Genomic DNA, 13,855 nt, shown 5'->3' with positions numbered 1-13,855 from the left:
AACCCAATGTAATTTCACTCTACCTATCAATGCAAAAATATGTAGAGTTTTTGCGTATTCGCGAAAAAAAAGTAGTAGTAGTAAAGTTGTATGCATCAGCTACCAGTTATCACTTATCAGTAATACTCGAGCCCAAAATCTTACCGAACTTCCCAACACTCACTTCCGTCAGTTGTTTATTTTTCAATTATCTCATATAAGAACAGCCCAAAATTCAAATTATTGAAGTACCCACGGGCCATGGAATAGTCTCATGCCAGGTCGGTCCAACACAACACAAGCACTACAATAACAGCTTCTCGCCATATTCAGAAGAAGAAAGTTGCACAGCTCACTCACTCAGATACGGTGCTACGACGATAAAGATGCGAGTGACGCGCACTTGGGAGTATTTTACTCTGAAGGCAACCAGAGAGAGGGAGAGGGAGAGGGAGAGTCCAGGAAGCCAGAAGAAGTATACTATCATCAACTTGCACTTGTATAATGGATCCGACCAGCGTCAGTAATGTGTCAATGTGTGTAGTCTAGAGCCTAACGACCATTAGGAAACTGCCATGATGGTGCGCCTCCGCCGACCAGGATCGGCTCCACCTACGATTAAGTAAAACCAGAATCATTTCTATTCTGCTAATCAGCTGATCAACCTCAATTTTTGAATTGCATCAGTGCCACCCAAGTCCGAATCTGATTCAGGTATCTGATGAAGGAAGGAGCTCTAGATTTTTTTCTGAAAACCTAAGGTGTGTTTCTTGGAAGGAAGTTCTTGTTTCCAAGAAGCAGCCGTGTGTAGTCAGATGCATGTGAACATGCTGACTACTGCGGCAGCATTACCCTGTTCCACTCCTCAAATAATGGGAGCAAGTTGGAGGGACGGCTCCTCCTCCTTTTCAGTTTCAGCTATCAGCCACTTGAGCCCACTGATCGATGGCACGTCCAAAACCAGCGCACCACGCCCCATATTCCCTCACCAACCTTCACGTCTCCACATCCATGGCCGCTCGTCTCTCCCTCTGCATGGCGGTGCTCCTCGTCTCGCTGATGCCATGTGGCGCGGCACAGCCGGCGTCATCCAACGCCACCGACCTGGCCGCGCTGCTCGCCTTCAAAGCACAGGTCGAGGACTCTCTCGGCATCCTCACCTGCAACTGGACCGCCGCCGCGTCCCCTTGCTCCTGGGTCGGAGTCTCATGCGACCGCCGCGGGCAGCGCGTCACCGGCCTAGAGTTCGACGGCGTGCCGCTCCACGGCAGCATCGCCCCGCAGCTTGGCAACCTCTCCTTCCTCTCCAGCCTCGTCCTCAGCAACGCTAGCCTCGCCGGCCCCGTGCCCAGCGAGCTTGGCGGCCTGCCCCGGCTCCAAAATATCGTCCTCTCGCACAACAGTTTGTCAGGTGCCATCCCCTCCACCCTTGGCAACCTCACTGGGCTCCAGTCTCTTTACCTCGACAGCAACAACTTCTTCGGGGCAATCCCATATGAGTTTCAAAACCTGAGGAAACTTCAGTCGCTGAGATTGTCAAACAATGATTTGAGCGGGCCGATACCGCCTGGCCTGTTCAACAACACGCCTGATCTGCGTGTAGTGCGTCTCGGGTCGAACCGGCTGACGGGAGCGATTCCTGACAGCATCGGCTCGTTGCCGAAGCTCGAGTGGCTGGTCCTGGAAGGCAATCTTCTCTCAGGCCCCATGCCTCCTGCTATCTTCAACATGTCCCGGCTGCAAGTCATAGCCATCACAAGGAACAATCTCTCAGGCCCAATCCCTGGAAACGACAGCTTCTACCTCCCCATGTTGGAAGTGTTGTCCCTCAATGAAAACCAGTTTGAGACTTTGAGGGACCTATCCCGCCAGGTCTTTCGGCGTGTCGGAACCTTGACACGCTCTCGCTCGCCGTGAATAATTTCACCGGTCCTGTGCCATCATGGTTGGCGACAATGCCAAACCTCACAAGAATTTACTTGTCGACAAATGGCCTCACTGGAAAGATCCCTGTGGAACTGAGCAACCACACTGAGCTTCTCGGTTTGGACCTTAGCCAGAACAAACTTGAGGGGGGAATCCCACAAGAGTTTGGACAGCTGACAAACCTCAGGTTTATGAGCTTTGCCAACAACCGAATAACAGGTCCCATTCCTGATTCCATAGGCAATCTTTCTAACCTCACAACCATAGATTTCTATGGTTGTGGTTTGACTGGATCCGTGCCAATTTCATTTGGGAACTTGCTGAACCTTCGTCGCATCTGGCTTGATGGGAACCAGCTCAGTGGGAACCTCGACTTCCTGTCTGCATTCTCAAATTGCAGGAGCCTGAATACAATCAGCATGGCAAACAACACATTCACAGGGAGTCTGCCAGCCTACATTGGAAACCTTAGCACAGTCCTCGAGACTTTTATAGCAGATAACAACAGGATCACAGGAAGCATCCCAGGTACATTTGCCAATCTTACCAACTTAATGACTCTGTCACTCAGTGGAAACCAGTTGAATGGGACAATCCCAACACCAATCACTGCAATGAGCAATCTCCAAGAACTCAACCTTGCCAACAATAGCTTGTCTGGCACCATCCCAGCAGAAATCACTGGATTAACAAGCCTGGCTAAGTTGCATCTTGACAGCAATAGACTCGTTGGTCCCATTCCAAGCAGCATCAGTAACCTAAGACAGATACAGATCATGACACTATCCCGCAACTCATTGTCTTCAACCATACCAACAAGCCTATGGCGCCATCAGAAACTAATTGAGCTTGATTTGTCACAGAACTCTTTCAGTGGTTCCCTACCGGAAGATGTAGGGGAACTGACTGCAATTACCGAGATGGACCTGTCGAGCAACCAGCTATCAGGTGATATCCCAACTTCATTCGGCGCACTGCAGATGATGATCAATCTGAATCTGTCGAGGAACTTATTAGAAGGATCAATACCAGACTCAATTGGAAAGTTACTAAGTATTGAGGAGTTGGACTTTTCCTCCAATGCGCTTTCTGGTGTCATTCCGACGTCATTGGCCAATCTGACTTACCTTGCCAACTTGAACCTCTCTTTCAACAGGCTAGATGGTCAGATACCAGGAGGAGGTGTGTTCTCCAACATCACCCTCGAATCATTGATGGGAAACAGTGCACTCTGCGGCCTTCCAAGGAAAGGAATAGCGCCATGCCAGAACAACACACACTCAAGGTCAAAACAACTACTGCTGAAAGTGATAGTACCTGCAGTAGTGACATTATCTATTTTATCAGCTTGCATGTACATGTTGGTTAGAAGAAAGATGAATAAGCAAGGAAAGATGTCACTGCCCTCAAACACAGACTTGACGAACTACCAGTTGATCTCATACCATGAACTTGTCCGTGCAACAAGCAACTTCAGTGCTGATAACCTCCTAGGGGCTGGAGGCTTTGGTAAAGTCTTCAAAGGCCAGCTAGATGATGAGTCTGTCATTGCGATAAAGGTCCTCAATATGCAAGACGAAGTAGCTTCAAAGAGCTTTGACACGGAGTGCCGTGCACTACGAATGGCCCGGCACCGGAACCTGGTCAGGATAATCAGCACTTGCTCTAATCTTGACTTCAAAGCATTGGTTCTCGAATATATGCCTAATGGCAGCTTAGATGATTGGCTGCATTCAAGCGAACGGAGGAACATCAGTTTCCTGCAGAGGCTTGGAATCATGCTGGATGTTGCAATGGCAATGGAGTATCTGCATCACCGGCACTTCAAAGTTGTCCTGCATTTCGATTTAAAGCCGAGCAACATTTTGCTTGACATGGACATGACTGCACATGTTGCCGATTTTGGGATTTCCAAGCTGCTGGTTGGAGACGACAACTCTATCGTGTTAACGAGCATGCCCGGCACTGTAGGATACATGGCACCAGGTAATTTCCCTTGTAAGTCTGATAAGATATTTCCGATTGTTTTGATCTATTATAAAAGCTCACTGGTTTTCTTTTGGCATGGAACAGAGTTTGGATCAACGGGGAAAGCATCACGGAAGAGTGACGTTTACAGCTTTGGGATTGTTCTCCTTGAAGTCTTCACGAGGAAAAAACCAACTGATCCAATGTTTACTGGTGAGCTGAGCTTAAGGCAGTGGGTTAACCAATCATTCCAATATGAACTCTCAAGTGTCACTGACCGTGGCCTGCTGCAAGATGAACCAAAGCACGGTATTGATAAGATAAGCAATCCCTCCGAGGACTCCTCTGCCATCTTGAATACTTTCCTGGTGTCCATCGTCGAGTTGGGCTTAGTTTGCTCAAGAACTGCACCTGATGAGAGAATGCCAATGGATGATGTGGTTGTCAGATTGAACAAGATCAAGTCAAATTACTGCTCTCAAGTAAGGAAATAAAGCAGAGCACCCTGCCTCACTCCTCAGAAGAAAAAGCACCAGTAAACGGAGCAACAACACAAATCCTGGCATTAGCTGGCTCGGGTAGCTCTTCGTAAAGACTGTAATTCTATAGTTGCTCTCTGTAATTCTTCCCAGTGTTTCTATCGGAGCAGCTGCAAGTTGGGTTCTGTAACTTCCACACTTGTATTGCCGCTGTACCCTCTCTCCCTCTCTGTACCTCTGTTGTAACTTGTAACACAGTATATAAGCCCATCGAGGCCAGGCAATACAAGTGTGAGAGTTACAGAAGCTAACTCTGCGGCACGACGAGTCCTAACCAGTGTGTTAAGGCGCCGTGCAGTCTCGCCGCACCGACTGATGGAGGGTTCACAAAGACAGCAAGTTGTACTTCTGTCACCGTCAACGGCAACATCGCGTACCGGGTCTGCACCCAGAGACTTTTTTCCGTGTGGCCACATCAGATTCAGTCGTGCATGCTAAGTTGGAATTTCTCCATGACGCGTGCGCACGGAAGGTCTGAGCATGCCAAACCAGGAGGGAATTCCATTTCTCCGGTCATGCCGTTCACTGCTGGTTGGCTAGGCTGGAGTTGAGTATAAGTCAAACGATGAGGACGTTTGAGGATGTGAAGTGCATCTGATTCATGAACCGAGCAGGGATCATGGGCTGCCATTCCACTCCAGCACGGTACAGCTGATGTTCCCTGCTTGGACAATCAACTCATCACAAGGAAAATGGCTTTCAAGCGGCGCTCAAAAGTCTCTATCTAAAGCCTCAGATGCATGCATCTCAAATAGCAGTGCAGTACTGCCCGTTCGATGACAGAACCAAGCACAAGAAGCTCCACGCTGCCGCTAGTCCACCATGGCTCTTGTGCTAACCACGCTGATGCTGGAAGATCAGAGGATGCCAAAGCCGGGATTTCCATTTCTCTGGCCATGGCCATGCCATGACACATCGCAGGCTGGCTGGAGTGTAGAGGACCATATGCCGAAATGCTGAGAACGCCTGCAGAGATGTGAACCGTAGCATCTGATTTCTGGACCAAGTAAACGGAGCATGGGCTGCCATTCCACCCCAGCACAGTATGTAGAGTTGTTCATGTTCCCCTGCACCGATAATCAACTACTCAGAAGGCGACTGCACTAAATGCCCAGCACACCACTCACTTCTTCAAGTTCTCAATGCACGCATGTATTCCTGGCCTGGAGACACGGAAGACAGAACCACGCGCATCACGCTACCGCCATGGCTCTTCTTGTCCTAGTACTGACCACGGTGGCTTTCTCGCTGCTGCTACCCGGCACGGGCGCGCTCGATCAGCCAGCAAACGCCACCGACGACGACCTCTCGGCGCTGCTAGCCTTCAGGACCAGCGTGCGTGACCCGCGCGGCGTCCTGCGCCGCAGCTGGACGGCACGCACGCCCTTCTGTGCCTGGCTCGGCGTCTCGTGCGACGCCCGCGGTCGGCGTGTGGCCGCGCTGTCGCTCCCCGGCGTGCCACTCGGCGGCGCCACACCGCCGGAGCTTGGCAACCTCTCCTTCATCTCCCACCTCAACCTCAGCCGCACAGGGCTGGCCGGCGTGATCCCTGCCGAGCTTGGCCGGCTCAAGCGGCTCAGACACCTCGACCTCGGCGAGAACCGCCTGTCAGGTACCATCCCCTCGGCGCTCGGCAACCTCACCGAGCTCCAGTACCTACACATCGGCTACAATTCACTCTCCGGGGCCATTCCCACACAGTTGCGCGCGCTGCGCAACCTCCGGTACATAAACCTCAACAGCAACGACCTGAGTGGCACCACCTCTAGGCCTCTTCAACAACACGCCCAATTTGAGCGTCATATGGTTTGGCAGGAACAGGCTCGCTGGAAGCATACCTGAGGCCATTGGGCATTTGAGGAAGCTTGAAAATCCTTGTCCTCGAACTCAACCTTCTTACTGGCACTGTCCCTGCTGCCATCGTTAACATGTCCATGCTCCGAATCTTCGGTTTGGGGAACAACAATCTTTTCGGCTCCCTCCCTGGCAACAAGAGCTTTAACCTCCCCATGCTACAAAAACTAGGTCTTTCTTCGAATCATTTCACTGGCCCAATCCAGCCGGCACTGGCCAGATCCAACAAACTTGAGCTTCTTTCTATCTCCATTAATAACTTCACTGGTCCGGTACCGGCGTGGTTGGCAACAATGCCTCGGCTTTCTACTATTCTACTGTCGGCAAATAACCTCGTCGGTAAGATCCCGGTTGAGTTAAGCAACCACACAGACCTTGTCATGCTTGATCTTAGTGTCAACCAGCTGGAAGGAGAAATTCCACCTCAAATAGGCTATTTGAGAAACCTCAATTACTTGAGCTTTTCGACAAACCTCCTAACAGGTAAAATTCCTGAATCCATAGGCAATATATCAAGCATAAAAACTCTTGATCTGACACTCAATGCCTTCACTGGATCAGTTCCAACCACGTTTGGGAATGTTCGTAGTCTTACGGGCTTGTATGTGAATGGAAACAAGCTTAGCGGGAAGCTAAACTTTATCCATGCACTCTCCAACTGCAAGAACCTGAGTACCCTTGGCATATCGTCCAATTCGTTTGCAGGAAGCATACCTGACTATTTGGGAAACCTTACTTCACAACTCCAGTACTTCATAGCAAGTTCTAACAGCTTAACGGGGAGCATTCCAGATACAATTGCAAATCTTAGCAGCCTTACCACAATTGATCTCGACGGAAACCAACTGAGCGGGACCATCCCTGTATCCATCACTACACTGAACAATCTCCAAGAACTCAACCTTGCCAACAACACCTTGACCGGCGCCATCCCAGAAGAAATTTCCAGATTAACACGCCTAGTACGATTGTATCTTGATAAAAACCAGTTGTCTGGCTCGATACCGAGCACTATGGGTAATCTAAGTGAGCTGCAGTACATGACATCTTCTCTTAACTCACTGTCTTCGACCATACCCTTCAGTCTCTGGCGCCTCTCAAAGCTCATCAGTCTTAATCTGGCATACAACATGCTGACTGGTCCACTGCCGAGAGATGTTAGCCAAGTAAAACAAATTGCTCAAATGGATCTTTCAAGCAATCTTATGACCGGTGGCTTACCGGATTCCTTGGGCAGGCTCCAGATGCTCACCTATCTGAACCTGTCAAACAATTCATTCGAGGAACAAATCCCAAGCTCATTTGGAGAGCTAGTCAGCATAGAGACCATGGACCTATCATACAATTCCCTTCGGGGTACCATACCAAAGTCACTGGCCAATCTGACCTTCCTCACTAGCCTGAACCTCTCTTTCAATAAACTAGATGGTCCGATACCGGATAGAGGAATTTTCTCAAACATCACACTCCAGTCTTTGAGAGGAAACGATGCTCTTTGGGGCCTCTCACGTCTAGGCATTTCACCCTGCCAGAGCCATCATAAATCACCGGAATCGTTGATAAAAATTATACTTCCTGTAGCCGGGGGAGTTGCAATTTTGGCTACCTGCTTGTGCATATTAATCAGAACAAAGATCAAAAAGTGCAAAAGGACATCAGTTCCCTCGGAGTCCAACATAATCAACTACCGGTTAATATCATTCCACGAGCTTGTTCGTGCTACAGAAAACTTCAGTGAGGACAATCTGCTTGGATCTGGGAACTTTGGCAAAGTCTTCAAGGGACAACTGGATGACGAATCAATTGTTGCAGTAAAGGTGCTCAGCATGCAACATGAAGGAGCCTCTGTGAGTTTTGATGCAGAGTGTCGTGCTCTGCGCATGGCCCGTCACCGGAACCTAGTGAAAATACTTAGCACTTGCTCCAACTTTGAATTCAAGGCCCTGGTGCTCCAGTACATGCAAATGGGAGTTTGGATAGTTGGCTACACTCAAGCAACAGCCCTCAGGGTTTGGGGTTCCTCAAGAGGTTAGAAATTATGCTAGATGTAGCGATGGCGATGGAGTACCTCCACCACCAGCACACCGAGGTTGTTCTTCATTGTGATCTGAAGCCTAGCAATGTATTGCTGGACGCAGACATGACTGCGCACATCGCTGACTTTGGCATTGCCAAGTTGTTGTTGGGTGATGATAACTCCATTGCGTTGACAAACATGCCCGGAACAATTGGCTACATGGCACCAGGTATTGAACTTACCTATCTTTTCAACAAACCAAACGTTTACAAATGAAGAATTTTTTTCTTTATTTTCCGTTATGTTTTCATGTGCGTAATGAACAGAGTATGGATCAACTGGTAAAGCATCACGCATGAGCGATGTGTTCAGCTATGGGATCATGATGCTGGAGGTCTTCACGGGGAAAAGACCCACTGGCCCGCTGTTCGGTGAGGAGCTCAGCTTGCGGCAATGGGTTACTGAAGCATTTCCAACCAGGCTTATAGATGTTGTCGACAACAAAGTTCTATCACAAGGAATCAAGAGTGATTGCCATGCTGGCGATGAAAGCACGTCGAGAGAGCAGTCTATCATTCTCAACACATGCCTTGCATCTGTAATAGAGTTGAGTTTACAGTGCTCATCAACGATGCCTGATGAAAGAACCGCCATGGACAAGGTGGTAGTGAAGCTGAACAAGGTAAAGGTAGATTACTGCTTGCAGCTAGAGGGCGAATGAAACCACCTTCTGCTATCATATCTCCTAGAACAGAAGATCATATACTTCTTGAGTTAACGGCAATAAGGATAATATACCAGATATGTAGTAGAAATAGAACTGTAATTATGCGTGAGTTGCATATAACTTGGTGTTGGTAACAGATGGTCAGTAATATACTTCTTGAGCTAAGTACAAGGAGATAATGTACCATGTGTCATAGAGAGAGTAAATAGCATAAAACTACTAGTTTACAGGCTTTGGTTCCAAAAAACTACCACCTATTAATTTTTCTCAGAAAGCTACCAAACGCGCGGTCCGTTGTTTCAAAAAACCCAAACCCTCGGTGACTAGCGATTTAACCGTTTTTCTGACGGATCGGGCCCATCTGTCAGCCCACGTGGCCACGCGCGCTCACGGCGCGGCCGTTAACGGCCGTTAACCCGTTCGGTCCGGTCGGAACCAAAGTAGTCGGTCAGGCCACACACTCTCTCACTCCCCCCCTCTCCCCCTCCTCTCCCCCGCAGTGACCTAGGTGGGCGATGGCGGCCGCGCAGCCAAATGTCGTCGGCGGCGAGGTATTGAGCCAAGGCGGCACCGGCCAGAAGGGCGGTGGACACTCAGAGGTGGACAAATGGCTAGGCAGCTCGAGCTTCCCGACGCAGCGGTCGCAGCAGCCATCACCGCCCGCGGCTCATGTGGATCCGGCGAGCTCAGATCCGAAAGTCCGCGCGGCTAGGGCTGTGGCGAAGCGCATCCACGCTGATCCAGCAGGCGGCCACCATTGGGCGTCGTCCTTTGGTGGAGTGAGGTAAGCACTGGTCAATGTTTCTGGGTCCTTTAGTTAAAATTTTTGGGTGCTTTAGTTCAAATTAGAACTAGGGTTAGTAATTGTTTGTTCTTGGCATGCTACTGTATTTTATTGGTTAAGTCAGTGTATAAGAAAGTGCATTTCGTTAGTTCATTTGGTTAGTGCATTTACTGTAATTAGAAGAAAGTTCAGTAATGTTCAGTGACTTAAAAAATTGTTGTTTGTCAATTTAATCATACAGCTTAGATGAAGAGATTTGGGACTTGAGGCTACATTTTCAAGGAATAGATAATATGGAGAAAAAGTATTCAGTTTCCTCATATATCAGTTATCTGACCATATTATCATTGGTTGAGTTGGATGGCTATGGCATGGATGCATTTCTGACTTATGTAAAGGAAGAGGGAAAGGGGCTGGAGGGTGTGGAGGCCCTGGATAGTGAGGAGGCATTAGAGTCAATGCTTGACTTATTTGTTGATAAGAAGGTACTGAACATCAGTATCAGAAAAGCTACTGATCCAAGCCCAGCAGATGAGGAACAGATCCCCATTGATCATGTTGGTGAACCTGTTGTTTACAGAGTTTCACAAGAAGGTGTTTTGTACCCTGCCTCTAGTGCTAGTTTGCCAGCTTTAACCCCTGATGAGCCCTACATGAACACACAGCAAAGCAGCAATTTGAACAAGGGGAAAACAGTTATGGAAGAAGAAGATGCAGAAGAAGAAGCAGAAGAAGAAGAAGAAGAAGAAGTACCAGAGGAAGAAGATGAAGTTGAAGATGACAAATCATCTTCAGATTTTGAGTTCTTTAGGGGTGATTACAGAGGGGAGAAGATTTCTTACAAAGCTTGGTGTAGGGGTGAAGATGAGGCTGGCACTGATACTGCAGAGCACTTTTGTGCAGCTAACTCAGAACCTTCTGAGTTTTGGGAGGAAGAACCAATTGTTTCTGAAGATGAAGAAGTAGAGGATCATGCTGCTGTAACTACAAAAGCAGCCAAAAAGCTTAAGCCAGTTAGAAAACCTGGCCCAACTAGCAAGTCTCACAGTGAGCCTGAGCACATCAAGTTTGAAGATTATGTCCCTGAAGCTGATGAGTACTGTTTTCCAGGTGACTTAGGCATAAGTGATGAAGAGGATGCACCAAGGCTGCCATCTGGAAGGAAGAGTAGGAAGAAGCAGAAGAAGGAGAGGAGATGGTATGATCCAAAAAGGTCTGATGCACATGAGCAGTTTTCAATGCATTTGTGCTTTGAAAATGTAGTTGAGTTCAGAGAAGCACTTAGAAATTTTCATGTGAGGACTCTTAGGAATTTTGAGTATCACAGAAATGAACCAACTAGGGTTATTTCTTGGTGCTCTGATAGAAAACATGGTTGTGAGTTTTACATAGTTGCCTCCAAGATAGCTCGTGAGGCAACTTTCAGTATCAAGAAGATGAACCTGGATCACACTTGTGGAGCAAGTGGAGAGAAAACAAAGGTGACAGTCAGTTGGGTTGCTAAGGTTTGTGAGGATACAGTCAGATCCAACCCTGGAGCTGGTGTTGACACAATTATCTCATACACAAAGAAGAAGTTTGGTGTGCATGTGCCTAAAAGCTTGGCATATAGGGCAAGGAAGCAAGCAGTTGAGGTTGTGCAAGGAGATCACAAACTCCAGTATCACAGAATAAGGGACTACCTGCAGTGTGTGCTAGATACTAACCCTGGCAGTAGGTGCATAGTAACAACACATGAGAACCCACTTAACCCAGCTCCTACCCCAAGGTTTCACTATATGTTTTACTGCTTGTTTGCATGCAAGGAGGGTTTTCTGAATGGATGCATGCCATTTATAGGTAAGTATTCAAAAATTTATATGTTTTTTTAAACATTGATGTACTTAGGCACTCATGTTATCATGTTAGCAGGTCTGGATGGTTGCTTCATCAAGCTAAGCACTGGTCAGCAGATATTGACAGCTACAGGGAGGGATGGCAACAATAACATCTTCCCAATAGCTTTTGGTGTTGTTGATAAGGAAGAGACAGACAGATGGACATGGTTTCTCACACAATTGAGAACAGTCATTGGAACTGGCAATAAGTTTGGCAAATACACAATTATGTCTGACAGGCAGAAGGTATTGTTCTGAACCTAGTCTTTACATTTGCCTTTACATTTGCCATGAGTAAAATGTTATTCAGTAGATGAGTAACACTTAAGATTACACTATATTGAACAGGGATTGTTGAATGCAATAGATGATGTATTCCCTGACTCTCCACAAAGGTTTTGTCTTAGACATATTTATGTCAATTTCCAATCTGCTGGTTTCAGAGGAGAGGAACTTAAAAAACATTAGACCAGGCTGCCTATTCCTTTACCAAACATGGACATGATTTAGGCATGGAGAATTTGAAAAAGGAAAGTTTAGAAGCAAGGGCACAGGATCAACAATTGTGGTGTCCCTTTGAAACCTAAGTTCCAGATGAGGCTGAACAAGCACCAGGTATGTCCATTCATTCCATTGTTACATTCATTGCATTGTTACATTCATTTCATTTGTAAAAAAATAGTTCTAACTAATATTGTTGTGTAGGAAAATAGAGCAAACTACTCTGAGGCTGGTTCTTCAATGGCTGCAACTGCACAAAGGCCACCAAGGGTACCTGCTGCCTCTGCACCTGCACCAACTCCTCCTCCAACAACAAATGAGTCAACACAGACAGCTTGTAGATCAAGGAAGAGGGCAACACTAGCTACAACATCAGCACCACCACCTCTCAAGAAGAGCAGGACCAACACCTCTTCTGCAACACTAGTACCACCTCCCAAGAAGAAGAACACAACTATTTCTGGCAATGGATCAAGGTCTTCTCCAGCAAAGAACACCAGGTCATCAAGGTCTTCTCCAGCAAAGAACACCAGGTCATCAAGGTCTTCTCCAGCAAAGAACACCAGGTCATCAAGGTCTTCTCCAGCAAAGAACACCAGGTCAGCTGCTGCCAATAGAGCTGGCAATGGATCTTTCATTGCTCCTAGACAATCTTCTACAAGTGCTGGGCAGGAGGGGTCAAAGAGGGTCAGGAAGCCATCTGGGAGGCTGAAAGATTACTTTTATGCAAGTGGTAACTAGCTGAAGCCAAGTGCACTCCTAGACAATCTGCTACAAGTGCACTGTTTGATTTGGTTTGTAATAACATTGCCTCACTAAGTACTTGATACTGCACTGTTTGATTTGGTTTGTAATATGGTACTGTATGTGGATTCTGCACTTGTCTGCAACTTCAATTCATCTGCAACTTTTATCTATATGTGGATTCAACACTTGATAAATTGACGGTGCTGACCAAGTACATTTATTCAGAAACATCCAAATGTTACATAGATAGAAAGATAGTCTCATAGATTACATCCAAATCTCACAAATACTACCAAAACTCTCTCTGAAATTGACTTACAGATAGAAAGATAGATAGCAAGATAGATAGATAGATTGACATATCAGTCATAGCGCTCAAAGAAACGGACCCACTTGGCCCTAGTTGCTGGATGAGGAGCCATGACTGCCCTCATCCTTGCCCACCTAATGATCTCCATGAATGACCTTCCCCTGCCGCCAGTGAAAACCAGCTCTAGTTCTTCTTCATTGCACTTCTCCAGTACCTTGTTGGAGAGTCGGCGGTTGAACTCCTCTTGCTGCTCATCCTGGGCCGCCTCTAGTGCCCTCTGCCTGCGCCTCCTCCTCCTCCTATGTGCTGCTGCTGCTGTCCTAACCTCCACAGCCTCCCCCTCTTCCTCTGTGACATCTCCCATGTCAGGATCCATCTGTAGGGTTTCTTTTGGGTGGCGGCTGGTGGAGTCACTGGGAAAGGGTGGGGGTGGGGAGGGGTTTATATTGAGAGATGGATGGGGTTGGGTTTAGTAGGCCTAGGGTTGCATTTGGTCAGAGACTAGTGGGCCACTAAGCCCAATTACCCACAGAAATAATATATGTAGGCTAGCAAATAACATATAAAAGATATAAGATCAAGTTGAACACTTAACAGCATACAAGATCCATTTCCACAACTTAGTA

The 13,855-nt window shown here is 47.5% G+C and overlaps 1 protein-coding gene and 1 pseudogene across 1 annotated transcript; one reads left to right on the top strand and one right to left on the bottom strand.

Moving 5' to 3' along the window:
• Positions 1-1,778: 1,778 nt before the first annotated feature.
• Positions 1,779-2,716, bottom strand: LOC119276686 (annotated as a pseudogene).
• Positions 2,717-6,322: 3,606 nt separating this feature from the next.
• On the top strand, positions 6,323-9,125 carry LOC119276684 (LRR receptor-like serine/threonine-protein kinase EFR). Its single transcript, XM_037557814.1, has 2 exons — positions 6,323-8,512; positions 8,610-9,125. Exon 1 carries the CDS (start codon positions 6,341-6,343, stop codon positions 8,297-8,299), a length of 1,959 nt encoding a protein of 652 aa, XP_037413711.1. The 5' UTR covers positions 6,323-6,340; the 3' UTR covers positions 8,300-8,512; positions 8,610-9,125.
• Positions 9,126-13,855: the final 4,730 nt, after the last annotated feature.

This window comes from Triticum dicoccoides, chromosome 3B, assembly GCF_002162155.2.
Source record: "Triticum dicoccoides isolate Atlit2015 ecotype Zavitan chromosome 3B, WEW_v2.0, whole genome shotgun sequence".
In the NCBI taxonomy this organism is placed as follows: Eukaryota; Viridiplantae; Streptophyta; class Magnoliopsida; order Poales; family Poaceae; genus Triticum; species Triticum dicoccoides.
Note: the sequence above shows the minus strand (reverse complement) of the source record. Positions and strands in the feature narration are given on the sequence as shown.

What these genes read in the sequence shown, in the direction of transcription:
- LOC119276684 (XM_037557814.1), top strand. Translation starts at nt 6,341, where the DNA reads ATGTCCATGCTCCGAATCTTCGGTTTGGGGAACAACAATCTTTTCGGC.